The sequence below is a fragment of the Medicago sativa genome, chromosome 5, assembly GCF_051527215.1.
Source record: "Medicago sativa cultivar Bolivia chromosome 5, Bolivia_mono, whole genome shotgun sequence".
NCBI lineage: Eukaryota > Viridiplantae > Streptophyta > Magnoliopsida > Fabales > Fabaceae > Medicago > Medicago sativa.
Window position 1 is genome coordinate 22,371,443 of NC_140753.1, and position 19,976 is coordinate 22,391,418.

At 31.2% G+C, this 19,976-nt stretch overlaps 2 protein-coding genes across 2 annotated transcripts; both read right to left on the reverse strand.

The window, feature by feature from the left end:
- Positions 1–2,085: 2,085 nt before the first annotated feature.
- On the reverse strand, positions 2,086–9,156 carry LOC146921046 (DNA-directed RNA polymerase subunit 10-like protein). The gene is made up of 5 exons (XM_085711234.1): positions 9,096–9,156; positions 7,195–7,298; positions 3,491–3,549; positions 2,546–2,640; positions 2,086–2,449 (listed from the first exon to the last, which is right to left on the reverse strand). The coding sequence occupies exons 1-5, from the start codon at positions 9,154–9,156 to the stop codon at positions 2,433–2,435; spliced, it is 336 nt and encodes a 111-aa protein (XP_085567360.1). The 3' UTR covers positions 2,086–2,432.
- An 822-nt stretch (positions 9,157–9,978) lies between these two features.
- Positions 9,979–13,573, reverse strand: LOC146921047 (DNA-directed RNA polymerase subunit 10-like protein). Its single transcript, XM_085714438.1, has 4 exons — positions 13,471–13,573; positions 13,259–13,317; positions 10,295–10,389; positions 9,979–10,204 (listed from the first exon to the last, which is right to left on the reverse strand). The coding sequence occupies exons 1-4, from the start codon at positions 13,504–13,506 to the stop codon at positions 10,179–10,181; spliced, it is 216 nt and encodes a 71-aa protein (XP_085570564.1). The 5' UTR covers positions 13,507–13,573; the 3' UTR covers positions 9,979–10,178.
- Between the last annotated feature and the right edge of the window lie 6,403 nt (positions 13,574–19,976).

Sequence of the window (19,976 nt, forward strand, 5' to 3'; positions counted from 1 at the left end):
GGTGTTTCGTTGCTAGAGCCGGATGCGGTGTCTAACGGTGATTGGTTCTTGGATGGAATTACCCGAGTGACTAGAGATGGGGCTCATACCTTGTTTTGGGAGGATGTGTGGGTGGGGCATGTCTTGCTGAGGGAGAGATTTCCTAGGTTTTTTCAAATCTCTACCCAGCAATCTTCTTGTGTTAGGTCTCTTTGCTCTTGGGTAGGTGGTAGGTGGGCTTGGGATCTGAGTTGGAGGAGAAGGCTTTTCGTTTGGGAGGTTAACCTTCTAGAGGAGTTGTTAGGGGTGCTGGAGGGACATCCCCATGCCGAGGGTCCTAACTTTTGGTCTTGGAAGTATAGTGCTGACAAGATCTACTCAATTAAATCGGTGTACAATCAATTCTCTGACATTCATCTTGGAGCGGGTAGCAGAGCGACGAGTTTCTCTCATATCTTGGCTTTGGTCTGGAAGAGTTGGGCTCCGTCCAAGGTTCATGTTTTTTCTTGGCAACTTCTCCTCGATAGGATTCCTACTAGAATGAACCTTTTGAGATCAAGAGGCTTCTTTGTGTGTGTTTTGTGGTGGGGAGGCGGGGACTGCTAGTCACCTTTTTGTTACTTGTGGGGTTGAGTCGAGGGTTTGGTATGATATTTTTAGATGGCTTGGTTGGGATTTAGTCCTCCCTAGGGAATTGTTAGGTCTTTTTTAGGAGTGTTGTGTGTTTCCTAGGAGAGAGAATCGGTGGTGTGGTCCATCTGGTCTGCTCCTAATGATCTGGTGTTCTGTGGTAGGACATTGGATGTAGAGCAATTGGTTGATAAAATCTATTTTACCTCTTGGCATTGGTTTTTTGGGAGTCACTGGTCACCCTTGTTCCCATTATGAGTGGGTGGTGGAACCATCGATCTGTTGGGACCGATAGGTTTCTAGGTAGGAGTTTTGCTTGGAAGCTTTTGAGCAGGAGTTTTGGGTTTGTTCTGTTTACTTTGTATCTGCTCTTGGGGTAGTTGGCTTGTTCTTCTCCTCGGGGGGTGGGTTCTGGTTTTGGAAGGGGGGGTTCCTTGCTTGCGTTTTAGCGGGGGGTAGAGTGCTTTTCCTATCTCGTTTTTTGGTGTGGGTGTTTTCTCTTTTCTTTGGTGTTGATGGGGTGCTTTTTTTTTCGATTTTGTTTTGTGGTTTTTCTGCGAATCCTAATCATTTGTATTTTTGACTTCATTTTCTTTATAATATTATATATTTTGCCATTCAAAAAAAAATGAGGAAGAATAAAATCCTCCAAGACAACAAATGACTTTTTTGAACTCTCTTACAATGCTTATGAATAGTGGTGTGCAATATGTGTGTTGAAATGATCGACCACAATGCGCTGTCTTGCAAATAAATAGAATTCAGTACTAAGATAAATCATGTGAGAATAGTGTTGAATGAGAAGTTTAGGGTTTTAGAAAGAAAAAAATAATTGTTAAAATGATTGATTGCAAATGAGGCACAAGACCAGTTTAACCCTCAAAATTAAAAGAGTAAAATATTAGTAAACTAAATATCTAACACTTTATTCCTGTAACTACTGTATTGTTACGGGAATAAAGTATTAGTAAACGAAAGTATTAGTGAATTAGCTTATTTTAAGTATTAGTCTTACTTTAAGTCAATTTTACTCTTTTAACCTTGATTGTTGTATTTAAGAAGGCATTGTGCCTCATTTGGAAATCAATCAATCGTTAGTGAAAATTGTTTGATCACTATTCTTTCTTTGTTATGTGTATAATTTTTTTTTGAAGAAGTTAAAGAAGCCCACCTAAATTGACACTAGGGAGAATCGACCAGTTGTTATGTGTACATTGAAAGTGAGCTCAAGGGATGTGATTACAATATGTGGATAATTGTCTGTTTGTGATTCTAATGCATTCTGCTTGAATTTATGTAGATTTAATCAATTAGATTTAGACCTTGTATGCTAATAATCTGTTACATTTTACTTCATCTTGTGTGTGGATCCCAAATAAGAGTGACCTACTACCAGTGCTACGTCAACACTTCATGTTTCATCAATATTGGTGTCATAAATTGGACGTCGAATTTAACAGAAGAATCAAAATAAAGTAATCAAACAAATAAGAAGCCCAAACATTCATACTTAGAGAAGAGGGTCTCAAAATCATTGATGAAGACAAATAGGAGTATCAAAAATTTGGTAAGTCAATTATAATTTTTTTTAGGGACATTGCCCTTTGACACAGCTTTGCATCACACAAACTAAAAAGTGATTAACATAAGTTGCACCTTACACCATAATTGATCCAGAACAGAAACTAAAACTGCTTGTTATAACACAATTTAAAGAAGGAAAAGGACCAAAAAAAACCATCAACATATGGCTACAGGACTTGCAGCGCAACTGAAACATCTTGGCCATCTTTAGCTCCTTAATTAAGAATCCTTATTTGGCATCATGCTTTTTCCAGAGCTGCAACCAAATGAATGTATGATCATTACAAACCCAATGATACCAGAAAATTGACACACACACACATGCAAAGAAAATACAGGGATCAGAAATTACGATTGTAATTCAGTAGCTTATCAATAAGTTCAACATGGGTCATAAGCATGCGCCTGCAGCAATATCGAACCAGCCCTAGAGAATCCAGTGCATCTCTGCAATCCATCCACCTCATTAGGTTAGTACTACAGTGTTTAAACTAACATTTGCCATGAGATTAACACTGAAATGATGTTGAGAAATCTAGTATATACTATATACACGATTATTGTTATCACTTCTTTAAAAGTTAAGCCAAAAGCAAACAAATTCATAAATAACGATCATTTTTTAATCTTAAAACTGCAGCAAGTTACCGTGCTCATCCACAACATATACTACACAAAAGTGCAATTTTAAGGAAAACATCAACTGGTACAACAACATCGAAACAACAGAGACTAATCATGCTACTACAAGAGGAAATTGGATACAAAATTATGCTCATAGCCAAAGCATTCTGAAGACCAATTACTACAAAATAATGACACCGAAAAACAAATTGTGAAACTAAAGACCTATAAGGATTGACTTATTTGAGCTTACTGACATAAACATGTGTGAGACGTGACACTATTTGGGAGTGTTGTATAAACTCTTTTCAACTTATCTACATAAACTCATAGGGATAACTTATGAATTCAGTTTATAGCTTATATTAAAAAAAAAACTTGATTTTATGTTATCTTTTGCTATAGAACTGACTTATATATAAGCATTTATTTATGCTATAAACCCTAATTAAGTTGTTTATCAAATTAGGGCCTAACAGAAACCACAAAAAAAGTTTCCAAGCAGCAAGAAAAGGCTATTCAGAAGAATGATAAACAAGTAAAAACCCATTCAATTTTTAATTCACTACAACACCATATTCAGATAGATAAATAAATACATATATTTTGACTAATCAAAAGAGTTAAAACCCTAGAAACACAAATAGCGAAAGATAGGGATAAGGGTACTGACCCTTCAGTGTAACCACTTTGCAGAAGTTTAAGATACTCATCCCATTTGTTTCCAACGACCTAATTAGAAGAAACCGAAACAAATTTAGCATCAATTAATCATAAACCCTAAATTTTAAAATCTTTTAAAAGGTCCAAACTTTTATAACTACTCCCTCCGGTCTCAAATATAAGAAAAGATTCCTTTTTTAGGTTCATTGAGTAGTTAATGTATCTAGTCTACATTGTAAAGCAAATACATTAATTATTCAATGAACCTAAAAAAGGAATCTTTTTTTATATTTGAGACCGGAGGGAGTATATAGTATGTGAGATGAAACAAAAAGATCAAGGAATAGAGTATTGGGAGGAGTAGAAAACCTTTCCACAGGTGAAACAGCGAACAGGGATAATCATCTTTCTCTGTGATAGAAGAATTGAATTAATTTGGGATTAGGGTTTAGTGATTATTGAGAAATTGAAAATGACCACACACTGTTACAATGTCATTTCATGGTATTTATACAAAGGAAATAGCGACTTACACTTCTAACAACTTGTTACTTGCGTCTCAAGTTGGGATTTAGGGTTTAGTGATTTCATGGTTTCATTAATGCTTTTATTATATTTCAAAAGTTAACATAAATTGTTCATTTTGCCTCATGCTTTACTTCTTGATCTTACAAACCACATTTCATAGAGTTTTGACCACGTGATGTTTACTTAGTCCTAACCATGTTCTTTTAAATACACCTTTGGTATTGCTTTGATCACGAGGCTCTTTTATTTTGCCTATTATTATGCCTTAAGAGCTTCTTATTAGGAACAACCAATACACACAATACACACACCTGGTTCTTGGAATATTATCCTCAATACTCGTGAATGAACAACCAATACACATAAACATACATGCGTAATAACTTAAATAATACTCGTGGTAAAAGTTCAACAAAATATGAAAACTATAATATAGAAGATGGAATTATAGTTTCTCATTTATTCATAATAGACCATTCCCAAGCTCACATTTATTATTGAAAAAGTAACCATATATCTACAAAATGTTAAGGATTTGTAGCCTTTGCAGGAGAAGGTGAGGAGCAGCAGACCATTTGCCTACCACATGGTATAACTGGAATACAAATCTTTTTCTCATTCCCTTGAACACCACCAAAACATTGTGCTCACAACAGCAAAAAGCATTACAACCATCTTCAAAGAAGCTTCCATTTCAACTCAACTTGTTCGACAAATAAAATCAAAGATGCAATTAACTTGTTATGATATGATAGACTAGTGATGTGTACTTATTTATACAAATTTGAAAATGTTGATAATTACATACAATTCCATTTATTACGTGCAAATCTTAGAATCATGTTTTTTTTTAACTTTAATTTATTTTTTATTGGTTCAAATAAACGGAAAAATATATTTGGACATAAAGCCAACTCAACAAGATGAAAATAGATAAATAAAAAAGAAACAAAAAACTGAAAAGATAAATTAAAGAGTGTTAATTTATAGAATTTTTTTAATATTTTATATAAAAATATTGGTTGAGATAAAAACAGTGATATTATACTTTTTACTTATAGATAAAGATAAATTAAAGATTATTATTTTATAAAAAAATATTTCTTATTAATGTTTTCATATAAAAAATATTCCTAAAGATATTGGTCAAGAAAAAACTAGTTGTAATAAACTTTATACTTATAGATAAAGAAAAACATATGATATCGGTCAAAATTCGATTGAACTCTTAAATGATTTTACTATTTCATATTTATATATACTTTTGACTAAGAGCAACTTTAGTGCATGATGCACTACGCCCAATTTTTTTTATGGATGATGACAATTATATAAAACTTAAATTGGAATAAGCATGACATGACATTGGGTGAACTAAAAGTTAGTGCACAACAACTGTAGAACCAAACTAAAAAAAAAATCTCAAGCATGAAATCATTAATAAAAAAAAAAATCTTAAGCATTAAATAATACTTTTTTGAAGGAACATTAAATAATACTATTATTATTATTTTATATCGTTGTTTTTTTATAATAGCCAATGACTATATCATTAAAAAAAACAATGGATGTATTCCTTAATAAAAGTTAGGGTTAAATATGTTTCTAGTCCCTATAAAATTGCGACCTTCTAAGTTTAATCCTTACTTAATTTTAATAGTTTTTTTAATCCCTACAAAAAAAATTTACTTATAATTTTAGTCCCTGCTAAAACAAATTTTGTTTAATTATCCTTAAATTTTTTAACAATTCTTTTTATACAAGTTTAGAACACTATGAAATGTTCATTTACTAAAATCTAAAATTTTTTAACATGAAATAAATTAAAATCTAGAATTTTTTAACATGAAATAAATTCACCTTCTATAATTTTATTCTTTTGTTTTCTTTCAATCTTCTATAATTATACCATTAAAAATGTCATTTTTATGGATTATTGTAGTGCGCTTTGTATAACTTTTAGTTATATAATTTATATATTTATTATTATATATAATTTGTTTAGGTAAAGTTTATTAAAATAATTTTTCTACAACTTTAATAATTAATATTTTTATGTATCTTAATTACAAATAATAAAATATAAATATGTACGGTCAAGTTTTCGTTCTTTATAAATAACCATCATTAAAGTAAAAATTATTTAGATCAGTTATAGATTGGTTAAATCCTACATAGCAATTTGACCCTACAAAAATCAACATAGTTTACCCACTTTAGTTTACCTCATTAAAGATGCTCTAAGGTGTTAGAAGTATTAAATTTTCCCATAAAAAATAGTATTAAATTTTATAATTACGAAGTTAGTAAAATATTACTTTTAATGTTATCGTTAGGTGGATGATGGGTCTTCTACCTTGTTCCGGAGAGATTCATGGCTCGATGAAATTCCTTTTAATGTTAGATAAAATATGCTTTATGACTTAGCGGGAAACAAAATGACGATTGTACCTGATATGAATGCTTTAGGTTGGGGAGTGAACGGTGAGGCGTGGAAGTGGCGAAGGAGAGGAGTTGGTGGACGAGTTTGTTGAGTGATTAACTTAAGTTTGTTGACTGATGGGTTTGGAAGTTACATTCCTCCCAATGTTATACAGTCGACAATGCTTATAACAACTTGACTGAAGTTGAAGACAACACCTATCTGCATAACAATCATGTTTTGTGGTTAAAAACGGTTCCACTAGAAATTAATATTTTTGTTTGGTGTTTGCTTCTTAACCGTGTTCCAACAAAGAATAATTTGCATAGGCGGCAAATTATTGCTCTAAATAATCAAAATTGTTTAGTAAATTGTGTTTTGAATGAAGACATTGATCACTTATTTTTTAAATGTGATTTTTATGGTAGAATCTTGCCTCTAATTTCAAGTTGGTTAGGTTTCTCAGTGACATCTTAGGGCAATTTATTGGTTCACCTCACTCAGTTTGGTGGGTTAGGGGGTTAATCTAAAATTGTTCGTTTGGCTCTTAATATTATTTTGTTTTCGTGGTTTGGATCATTCAAAAAGAGAGAAATAAACGACTTTTTCAGCACAAGGAGGAGCATTTGCAAGCTTTAAATGAAAATGTTAAGCTTCAGTCTTTTTAGTGGTTGAAATCGAGATATGTTACTTTTAATTTTGATTATCATTTTTGGAGGCTTAATCATATTTCTTATTTAACTATATGATATACATATACTTACCATTAGGTGCATATATTGAGAGTTTGGGCGGGACTCTATCACGACAGAAAATATCCACACGCACCAAAAGAGAAAAAACACACAGTCAACTAATGTTTTTTTACCTCATTGATTATAATATTATGCAATTGATATTTTGAGATAATATTATGCCTAAATTTTACAACAATTGATTCTCTCACCGTCACAGTTTTTCAAATTTCCACCAATACTATTTTTCCTTTTTTAAATTTCTTTCACCTCACGTTTTCTTTAGCTGTACTGATAAAAAAAAAAAATCTTTAATTTGTATAAACTATCATTCGGTCACAATTATAAGCAAAAATTTACTTGTAGTTGTTAGGTTTATTGAATAAGTGATGTATGTGGTCTATTATAATCACATACATCATTTATTCAATGAATAGGTTGATTTTTGTTTATAATAGTGTCAAGAGAATGTATAACTTTTTTAAAGTAAAAACAAATTACGCATGTATCAATCCAAATCATGTAATTTTTTTTGAAATATTTTAGAAATTAATCTATAAAAATGGTATTATGGTGTAACTTAATTTTATATTTTATTTGTGTTAACCCTCTAATTTCTAGACGAATAGGATCCTAGTGATCTGATCTAGAATATGACGATTCGTCGTTATTAAAAATTTAAAATTCGTTAACTATACTAGAATATGACGATTCGTCCTTATTAAAAATTTAAAATTCGTTAACTATACTTGAGCTCAGATTTGATTCAATATGAGATTTACATACTATATTACCTTCTATAACACTTATTTTATGAAATTCTATAAAAATTAAGGGTGTGTTTGTTTCAAGTTTATCAAATTTAATCCTAGGAATAACATTCCTTGGAATATAAAGATGGGAAATTTATTCCAAGGTATTTAGAAAAAAGATGTTTGGTTAACATTATAATATTCCAAGGAACCTTAAAAATAGGGATTATAATAGGTAATTAGAGATAATTTTATTCCCATCTTCATGGGAACTTTATTCCCACCCTTTTCCTTGGGAAAACTTTTCTATTCCCAGGAATACTTTATACCCGGGAATAAAATTTAGTAAACTTGTAACAAACATAGGCATATGTATTTTTATGATTTTATTCCTGGGAATCTACAAATATAACTTGAAACAAACACACCCTAAATTCATCAATTGTTTGCAACTTTCCTAAAACTTTTTTTTTTGACTAAAAACTTTTTGTAAAACTTAAATTTCACTTTTACTGGAGGTAAAATGTATTTTGTAAAAGTCAAATAGTAGTTTTACAAAATTTAGTGTGTGTACTCTATTTTTTCCCCCTAATAAGTGAGTATATTCTAAGAATAAACTTAGGTGTCTGAGGATTGTTAAAGGATAATAATTAATGGCCGGCAACCTAAAATTGTTTACATAGAACCCTATCAAGAATGAGATACTAGTGAGTAAATTGTTCTATTTACATATGATCTGACTTGAATAAACTGTTTTTTCTTTAATTTTTTCAACAGAAATGAATATTTTTAGTAATAATTCGAGAGTATAAGTATACTATATCTAATCTAAATATGAGAAAGAGTATAAGTGGTATCAAACCCACCAAAATCAACACATATAAAAACCCTCTGATGAAACCGCTAATAGAAGAAGCATAGAGATCTCTTTTTTTTTTTAATTATTAATTGACCATTACCATGAGATGTTTTTAATCGCAACAAAATTCGCAACTTATTTGTTTCAAAGTTCAAACCTGTGGATCATAGAATACTGCTGCACAAAACACTTCTCAAAATTTTCTTGATGCACTTTGTTGATCATACAAAAACACTGCCCAAGAAGACTGTAATACCGGATGTAAGTTCTTCCTTGGCTGCAACATTCTAGGAGCATAATGCACAATTCCATCTCTTGACCTGGCTCAAGATGGATTTTAAGAAGCTTATGACCAGCTTCCTCAAAATCTACACTGGACATCTTTGTCAGAGCCTTCCTCTCCCTCTGATTCTTCTTCCACACCCAACATAGTTTTCTTCAACTCTTCACAATGCTTTTCGCTCTCCAAATTAGGGAAAAATCGGGGTTATATATTCCGAATAATTTTTTCAAACAATTCTAGGCAACCATAAGTCTGGACATGATGGGCTTCAGTTTTTTACTGTTCGGAATTTATAATATAAAAAAAAAAGTTACGATTATACAATCCAAACAAAGGGCATTTTAGGAAGAAAAAATATAGCATGCAAGAATACCATAGGGTGGAAAAAGTAATAGTCCTCTAATAATTAAGTATGATTCATCACAGTTGTATATTAATTAAATATTCTATAAAAATAAAAATAAAAAAAAAGTACTGTTATACGACAATGAGAAAGATGTTTGATCACTTTGTGAATACAGAGTATGTGGATAAATGTTTGTGGCTCTAAAGTATTCTGCTTGAATTTGTGTATAGGTTTAATCAATTATACCATATATGTTACCCTATTACATATTACTAATCAATCAATTAGAAACTTGGGGATGTTGCCTTGTTGGTCATTTTGACTCTTAAATGTATCTTTAGTTAATCAGTTTAATTTTCACATCAGTTTTTTGCTGATCAATTTGGTCCTCAAAATGACTAACAATATAAACACTTGGAACTGTAAATAATCCCATAACCAGAGGCCAAAATGATTTGATTATCCCTTAGTTATCACTACACACATTATATGCATATGTTAAAACATAACATGCATGTTAAAACATAACATGCAAAGGTATCAATATTCCTAAGCATTAGTATAAATTCTGACATTTCACAAATAATCCCGTTTTTATAAAAACCTGTCATTCTACAGTTTTGTCTCATAGCATACATTAACACCAAAACACAGCTAAAACTGCTTGCTAGAACAATTTAAAGGAAAAGGACCCAAAAATATAAAATTGACATGTGGCCACAGGACTAGCACGCAACTGACACATTTCGGTCGTCTGAAGTTCCTTAAGACTCCTTAATTGGCTTCATGCTTTTCCATAGCTGCAACCAAATGAATGTATGATCATTACAAACCCAGTGAGATAGAAAATTGACACACATACATAGAATGATATAGAGATCAGAAATTACTATTGTAATTCAGTAGCTTCTCGATAAGGTCAACATGGGTCATAAGCATACGCCTGCAGCAATATCGGACCAACCCCAAAGCATCCAGTGCATCTCTAAAATTAATCCACCATTATGTTAAATAATAAATACTACAATATTTAAACTGATATTAGCCAAGAGAATGACATTAAAATGCTCTCAAGAAAATTAGTATATACACAATGATTAACCTAATATCCCTGTAGTATATACACAATGATTCCTTATATTCCTTTAGAGATGAAGTTGGGTATAACAATGTAATGGTAACTTTTAAAAAGGTTTTGCATAATAAAATAAACTCTTAATTTATGACCATTGTTTAATCTTAAAAAAGCTGCAAAAAGAAAGCCCTGCATCCGATCCGAATTTCATACCGCCAAACAAGTTTTTTCGTAGTTGTTTTTCAATATGAAGCTTTTTAGACATGAGAACTGGGGAAGGACGCTAGGTTATCAGCTCATTTAAAAGTTTCAACAAGTTTATTTGCAGCTAAATCAGACATGTTGCATGCATGAAAATCCATATTAAACTAAAGAAAAGATTGAAAAGATAATGAGAGTGAACTTCACCACTCAAATAATGTATGTAGCAGCCAAATTACAACTATAACTTAAGACCGCTGAGTTATAAGCCAATAATAACTTCTGAAGAGATCAAACATAACACATTTGTTTACCCTCATCCTTTCAATAAGTTAATAAACAATAATTTACAAGTTACTGTGCTCATCCGCGACATCTATTACAAAATGCAATTTTAAGGAAACACGTCAAGTAATCAACTGATTTTGCGTTCATACCAGAACCATTGAAACAGAATAGACTTATTTTCATAGCCAAAGTATGCCGGAAACAAATTTAGTAAAAGATAATGGCACCAAAAAAAAAGTTGTGAAACTAAAGGGCATGTTTGAATTGGCTCATTTGAGCTTATCCACTGACATAAGCACTTGTGAGACTGTTTGGGAGAGATTATGAAAATGACATGTCTATATGTTGTTAATAATTTTTATCGTATTTCCATATCTCCAGGTTAGTTTGTGGAAACAGATTATAGCTTATATGAAAACAGCTTAACTTTGTTTATGTTTTGTTATAGAAATAGCTTATACATAATCACTTATACGAGAAGCGTTTATGCCATAAGCACTTAAGACATTAATGAACAACTTCACAAGCAACACTCACAGAAAACACATAAAAATTTCCAAGTATCATAATTATTTCAGCATAAAAAAAAAAATCTATTCAGATAAATGAACAGGCAGTTTTAGTGAAAGTTGTTCCTCTTTATTATTGTAGAATTCCTATAGTTATGACTGTTAATGAGGAATTATGGGAGATTACAAATTTATATTGGGCTGTTAGAAATTTATAGGCAGTTTTATTTTATTGATTTCTGATTATGAATTTCCTGTATTTAAAGGTTGTTAGAAGGAATGAAATTAATGTTTTTCAGTTTTTAGAAATCATAAGTTGTTCAATTTCTGTTCTAATTTCCATCAAGTGGTATCAGAGCTTCGGTTAAGCTTGTAAGGCACCTTCAATAGTTCCATACAAGCTAAACTGAAGCTGTGATACCAATTGCTGGATTTTAGAACAGAAATTAAACAAGACTTGTGATTTCTAAAAACTGAAACACACTGATTTCATTTTGATCTTAAACTATGGTCACTTCTTAAAAATCATAAGTTGTTCAATTCCTGTTCTAAAATCTAACAATTGGTATCAGAGCTTCAATTTAGCTTGTAAATCACCTTCAATCATGCCTTACAAGCTCAACTGAAGCTGTGATACCAATTGTTGGATTTTAGAACAGAAATTAAACAAGACTAGTGATTTCTAAAAACTGAAACACACTGATTTCATTTTGATCTTAAACTATTATCATTTTTTAAAAATTCATGTCAAATGCAGACAAATTCTTAATTTATGACCATTGTTTAATCTTAAAACTGTTGCGCTGCAATTAACAGAGCCTAGTAGTCTACACCAAGTTTTTTTCTACGGCCCGACAATTTTTTTTTTGTTATCGTGGTGAAGTTAATGATACTGAAAAGGTAATAATGAGTGTGAACTCTACCACTCGAGTAATGCATATAGTAGCCAGCAATTATATTTATGACTTACGACCAATGGGTTACAACTTCAATATTGCACAACAATGGCCGACTATTTCAAAACAGACAAAACATAAACACACAAAGTGCAATTTTCTAGAATTCAGAACATCTATTACACAAATGCAATTCTAAGGTATGAGTGATGATATTTGTACAACCATTTTGGGACAACCTTCTTCTTCCCTCTTCTTTCGGGACAGAAACAAGAGAGAGATAGAGAGTTGTCCCAAAATGGCTGTACAAATATCATTTCTCTTAAGGTATACATCCACTGGTTATGTGTTCATAGAACAACATTGAAAAGCGGAAACTAATCAAGCTACTACATAAGGAAATTGGATACAAAATTATGTTCATATCCAAAGAATGAATGCCAGAGACATATTTAGTACAAAATAATGCCACCTAAAAAAAAAAGTTGTAAAACTAATAACCTGTTTGGATTGGCCTGTTAGAGATTAACTACTAGCATAAGCACGTAAGATTATTTGGGAGAGTCTATGAAAATTACTTCTATAAGCTGTTTTCAATTTATCTCCATAAACTCCACGGGATAACTTATGAAAACAGTTTATAGCTTATATAAAAACAGTTCAACTGTATTATATCTTAACTATTGAAACAACTTATACATAAGCACTTATACGACAAATCCTTATGCCATAAGCACTTATATGCCATAAGCACTTATATGACGCTATAAGCACTTAATTAAGCTGTATATCCAAACAGATATAGGTAACAAATTCACAGAAAGCAAGTATCATAGCTATTTTCACAGAAATAGGAAGAGAAAGCAATTAAATTAGGGTACTAACCCTTCAGTGTAATCAGCTTGAAGAAAGTCAAGGTAAGAATCCCATTTGTTTCCAATGACCTAATTAGAAGAAACAAGTCAAATTTAGCATGAATTAATCATAAACCCTAAATTTCAAAATCGTTAAAAATTGTGAAACTTTATAACTTTAATCTATGAAATGCAACAAAAAGTGCATGAAATAGAGAATAGAATATTAGAAAGATTAGAAACCTTTCCGCAGGTGAAACAACGAACTGGGATAATCATCTTCCTCTCTGCTCACGCCGCGCACAACAGTAGAAACCTTTCAAAATCGTTATTTAGCGTTTGGCTTGAAATTAATTAAAATGAGTTTGGCTTATATATTTGATGGTTATGACTTGTTGGGCTTAAAAAGATATTTTTATACTTTTGTATTTGCTTTTCTCACCCCACTAAATTTAAAGTTCTAGCCTTTCTATTTTTTTAAGTTGTTTGATTGGTAACCAAGGATAAAATGGTAAATCATTTAATTAGTATTTTATGTTAGTGTATAATTTTTCACACATGAATATGTTGTTGCGTCAATTAATAAATATGGCAACTCGTGTGTTTTCATATTCATTAATTGATGTGACAACACATCATTAGATGCATGTGTAAAATAATTATAGGCTAAGTTCCTAGTTAAAATATATTAATTGACTAACTAAACACGTTTTTGGTTACTCACAATCACGTAAACACAATGAAACACTGAAAATGGGGAGTTACAATTATAATCATGGGTAATGGTGAATGGTAGGGCTGGAAATGAGTCGAGTCGAGTCGAACTTGTCTGAGCTCGACTCGACTTGTTAAGATTTAGTTCGGCTCGAAACTCGACTCGAGTTCGTTACGAACTTTTATTTTAGCTCGAACTCGACTCGATTTGAAGTTCGCGAATAGTTCGGTTCAGCTCGTTAGGTTCATTTTTTTTTCTCAATTCACATAATTTAAAATTCAATTTTTTATAAGAAAAAAATCAACTTTTTTTAGATATTTGACCTTTTAAGGTCTAAGATCAAAGGTTCAATATTGATAGTGCGCATAAAGATCGAAGGCTAATTGTTCAGCTTGTTCAACATTCATAAAATTCAAATGATTTCATTTAGTCATGTTGTCCAAGACTGACTATGTGGTTGGCTCTATTCATTTTGTAGAACAAGACTTTCTCTGATGTAGAACATAGAGATAATGTATAATAGAAAGTTATAAACCAGCTGACAAGTATTCAAGAGCTTTTCCACTTCCAATTTACCAATTCCTAACCAAACAGATGAATACCAAAACAATCATAGATAGTTGCAACAAAACACATGTCGTTACAAACACAACCAGGCTGAGAAACAAACTGTATTTCACATAAGTTTTCTTAACTAAGACCTATTGTTGACACTTGATTCTCTATATGAAAGGAATTATTATCCTAGATCCACTAATATTTTCGTTGAGACCAAATAAAATGAGGTAGAGCAAATTTTTCCTATGAAGTTGAGTGCCAAGATAACCAAACCAACTAATGAAGAGCAAGCAATGTTGAGATAAAACACAGATGGTGAGTTTCGTTGATGAATTTCTAAAGGATATGTAAATACTAAAGAGACAAAAGAGAGCATTCTATCTAACTTTGAAGTGAAGGGAAGGGAAGAAGAGGAAAAGTTTTTTTTTTCATTGGAAAAGAGAATGAAGCCGTGAATGTGTTTTGGGAAAGGGAGAGCAAAGGTTAAAGAATTAAAGCTAGTTAAATTTTTGGTATAATACAAGTAAAACCCATAGGTATAGGTTTTAACTTTTACGGTAAAAAAAAAATGTAGTTATAGGTTTTAAAAAGTTGGAAAAAGTTAAGATAATTTTTTTTAAAAGTGTATATGTATGTGTGTGTGTGTGTGTATAATCGAGTCAGTTCATGAACCAAACGAGTCGAGCTATATATAGTTCATGTCCGGCTCATTTAATTAACGAACTCAATTTCCAACTCAAGTTCGGCTCATTTGGTTCATGAACCAAGTTCAACGAGTCAATTGTCGAATCGAGGTTCGAACTATACTCGGGTTGGTTCGGTTCATTGTCAGCCCTAGTGAATGGTGACTTTGGTTGTAGATGCAAGATTTTTCGGATGGAATATCTCATACATTTTTTTTTGGAAAGATGAATTTCTCGTATAATGAGCTTGTCAAGGAGAATGAGGATAACATAAAGATCTTGAGGTAGGATTTTCGGTTTAGACGAACAATGCTTAAATCATGAGAACACATAAATAAATCGATGAAAAGTTAAGTAGAACCAAATCTTGACTTAATTCCCCAGACTTAATGAATGTGTTTGGATGTTGTTTTTGTAAAAACCGACCGCTATGATTGGTTTGGATTTTGGACCACTTTCTTAAAATCGAACCGCAAAAGTAAATATTAATACTTATTTTTTTTTTATTAGTATTACATATTGCATTATTATGTTGATTGTTGGTTTTTCTAATAGGGAAATGTTAACCGGTGCCCCCGGGGCACTGGTTAAGGATATGAAAAAGGAAATTATATAATAGTTAATGCATTGAAATTGTGTAATTAATTTATAATAAAGTCAAAAACAGTTTCCTTTTATGGTAATAATTCCCTTTTATGGTATGCTTAACCAGTCCCCCAGGGGCACCGGTTAGCAGGACCCTTTTTAATATTATATATTGTACTAATTTAATCTATATTATCATTACTTCATATGTTTAAAAAATAATCGATAATTGTCATATTGTAATTTTAATTTTTTAATATATTTTGCATCAAACCTATAACTTTGTCGTGTTTGTGTATTATTAATATTAATGAAAAAAATTATATTCTTCAACAAAAAGTAAATAATATATATATATATATATATATCTTGCATTTTGGATATCCAAAAATCGATCCAAATTAAACCGCATATATTTGGATCAAATCGGTTCGAATTTTTTTAGAATAGTCATCCAAATTGCATGTGATTTTAATTTTTGATCGGATGATATTTTATCTAAAAACCGTTCCAAATCGTACCACGAACACCCCTATATATGAGTAGTGAAGAGCTAAATTTCAACATATTTATCATCTAAAGGTGTCTTGAATCAATTCAAATCTCATATAACCTAGATGACACATTTAGCTTCTATGAATCAATTACAAGTGGAAAGAATATATTCACTTGCAAAATTGTCTCAAAAAATGTGAGTAAATGATCGGATTAGGTTTATTTTTCTTCCAATGACATGTATCTTATGGGTGTTAGCTAGCTCATAGTGTTGGTTCCTTCTCAATTTGACTATGTTTCTCAAGTTATGATTAAATTAGTGCTCAAAGGTCAAGATGTCAACGTTATGAATTGATATCATATTCACCACAAATTTAGACATGTTAGATAATCAAATCAGACTTTAACATAACATAAAAGTTCCTTCAAAAAAAAAAAAAACATAACATAAAAGTTAGTTGCACATAATCTTATTCGACAAGCAACTTTTTCTGGTAGTCTTGAATAATAAATGAGATTAGATCCACACATATATGGAGTTAATGAAGAAAAAGAAGATTTTTTGTTGTTGTGCTACTGCGGAAGAAAAAGAAAAATATATTTTTTACTCATTATACAGTCGTGATTTCTTTACTCGATTTCAATCTATTCTTTACTCGATTTCAATCTATTCTCCAACAAGCCGGCCCTAGTTTTCCCTCTCTAGGTTTTCCCTTACAGTTTCTTTATTGAGGGGTGGTTTTGGGTCAATTCTTGACCTAAAATCACCCCTCTTCATCTTTTTCTCTCTATTTTAATCTAAATAAGTGATTTTCACATAGATCTAGGTTTTTTTTCTCTGTGATTTCATCATCTAAGTGTGGTGGTTTGTTGTTCGTCGTCTTGTGCGGCGTTGTTTGATTTCCCATTTTCGTGCGGTGTTCATTTGATTCATATTGAAAGATCGATTATTCAATCAAAGATTTGGGCGACAACGTTGCAGATCCAGAGGCCATGGATATTCCGGTCACTTTAATTTTATCATGAATTTTTGTAGGCATTATGCCGTTATATGTTATTAACTTGGATGCTGTGAGTTTGTTCGCAGATTCATCCTTTACGTTTTTAGTGGTGTTGAATGATGTAATCTCTCCATTTGAATGAATGAATATCATTTTGTTTTTGTCAAAAAAATCTATTCAATCTAGGGAGTTTCTACGGTGCAGTCAGGAAACTGACTTTTTTGAAAAAATTAATTTTGATTTTAATGTTTGATTCATTTTTAAATTGTTGATTACTGATTAATGATCAATAGTAACTCATCTAGTAATGTTTGCAACATCTTGGACTTACAGGTACTATTTTATCGTTGGAATCTTTAACATGTAATCAGAGTTGATATATAGTCTTAAGTGTTACACTTTGTGGGGTGTTACGCTTATAACAAGGTAGGATAAAATTAGATTAATTGTAGTCTTGTTAATCTGATGAATTGATGATACTATGAGGACTGAACTTTTGATGTTATAGTGTTAACTTCACCAAAAAAGTCATTCTCATGACTTTACAATAGAATTTTCCATTCAATCTATTCTTTTATTCTTATATTCTATTGTCAATTTATATATGACACTGAACTAAACATTTTAACGAAGGGGTTTCAAGTTGTTTTTACGTAATCTTTTTTATATAAAGGGTTTCCATCATATTGTCCAAGATTAATAGATAATATCTTAAGTTCATTTTATAACTCGCATATAAGTGCATGGTTTGTAAGCTAACCAATAAAGTTTATTTTAACAATGAATTGATTTGATCCCTAACTCGTAGATTCCTCAACAAAGATTAGTGCTAAACAGAGTTAGAAACTTCGGACCAACAACAATGTAACTCAAAAAATATCTGACAAGTGGTATAATCTTCCAATCATTTCCAGAAATGATTCCACTACCTTTTTAATATAAATCTCTCTCTCTCCCTCTCTCTTGGGCTGTGAAAGTTTTGATTGTTTTTGGGAAAAATATGATTTTGGATTTTTCTCAAGCTTTAGGGATTTGTTTATGAAAGTTTTGATTGTTTTTGGGTTCCATGTTATACAATATAATACTAGGGCTAAAATTGATTATATTAATCTTACAATTCTTGAATTTCACTAGTTACGTATGTCTGAGCATAATGAGAAGCCAACTCAATGTACTCAATGAAGGTCACAACGGTGAGGTGGTTCACAGTATAAGCTTGAACAGAAATTTGTTTACGATGCAACCTCTACGACATTGAAGGATATCTGTAAACTCAAAAGTGGTATACAATACTAAACGAACTTAGGTACCGTTTGACCCGACTTTTTTTTATACTTCTCTACAATTTTAAGTAGAAGTTAGGTCAAACACAATATCAATTAAGTACTTATTGAATAAAAATAAAATATTTTAAACATTTTTTATTTATTATGTTAATTCATAATAAATTCAAAGCTTTGTACAATATTTTCCCAAACAACTTTTAACTTAAAAATAGCTTTAAAACTTTTTAATTGGTTAGTTTCTAAGAAGTTAAGCTTTGTACAATATTCTTTTTTGCTATTTAAGGTAAATTTGACGACAAATGATGTTTTGTTTTACTAGTACACGTATTTTGTTTAAATGCGAATAAGACATGTATTTTTTTTACTTATATTTAAGTTCAAAAGAAATATTTCTTATAAGATATATCAAAACATAATGATACTAACAAAATAATGTCATCTCTCTTGTAAAAAAAAAAAAAAATAATGTCATCACTAAGCTAATTAGCCCTTTAAAAAAAAAATCATTGAGCAGATTAGTTTTATTCAACTTATGAGTGACTTGGTATAACTTCACACCAAACAAGGGTGGCCATGTCCAATATCCATGTCACATGGGTTCTAGCATTGAATAAAGTGTGTATGATCTATAAGATTTTGGCATCTTAGCTTAGGATCACATTGGATCTATGTGACTATAAAGACTAAATCATTATTCAACATGCAGTTGTAAGGTCAACCCTCAAAAGGACATATCATGGAATTTTTTTTTTCTCCCCCTATCACAAAAAAAAATGATATATCTGCCTCTAGTTGAAAATTATTGTTGTAAGTGCCCTTGTTCTTCATTTGAAATGGCGAGCATGATATTTTTTCAACCATCCTCTGCAAGCTTGCAGGCTTTCTTAGACTTTCTCTGTACAATTCTGTGTGTTCCTAATTTAAGTTGGCGAGCATGAATTATTTAAGGTTTTTTCTTGTTCTCTCTTTAAAATGGCGAGCATGTCCATTTTTTTGCCCCACATCTAAAATGGCGAGCATACATTTTAGATGCACTAAATCAAACAAAGCCTTATGAATTTGCGGTGGAGGAGGTAGAAGCACTTCAAAGACAAAGAACAACATGTCGGTGATGGAAAACCAAAAACAACAACAAGATAATCATAAAGGACAGTTGAAAAAGTGTCAAAGGAAAAGAACATCTTGTTATTCTCGTATCAATAATTTCGATGATGGTTGTCTTATGCACATCTTTAGTTTCCTTCCTCCTATTCCAGGTATAACAATTTTTTTCATTTTTTGTGTAAAATTTTAATCTTTTTGTGAAATTCAACAATACCCAGAATTTTGTTTTCTCAAATTTTGTTACTTTGATTGGTTATTTTGGTTTTTAAATTGTTTTTGTTCTTTATTGGTATGAATAATTGTGTTTAGCATTGATTTGCAT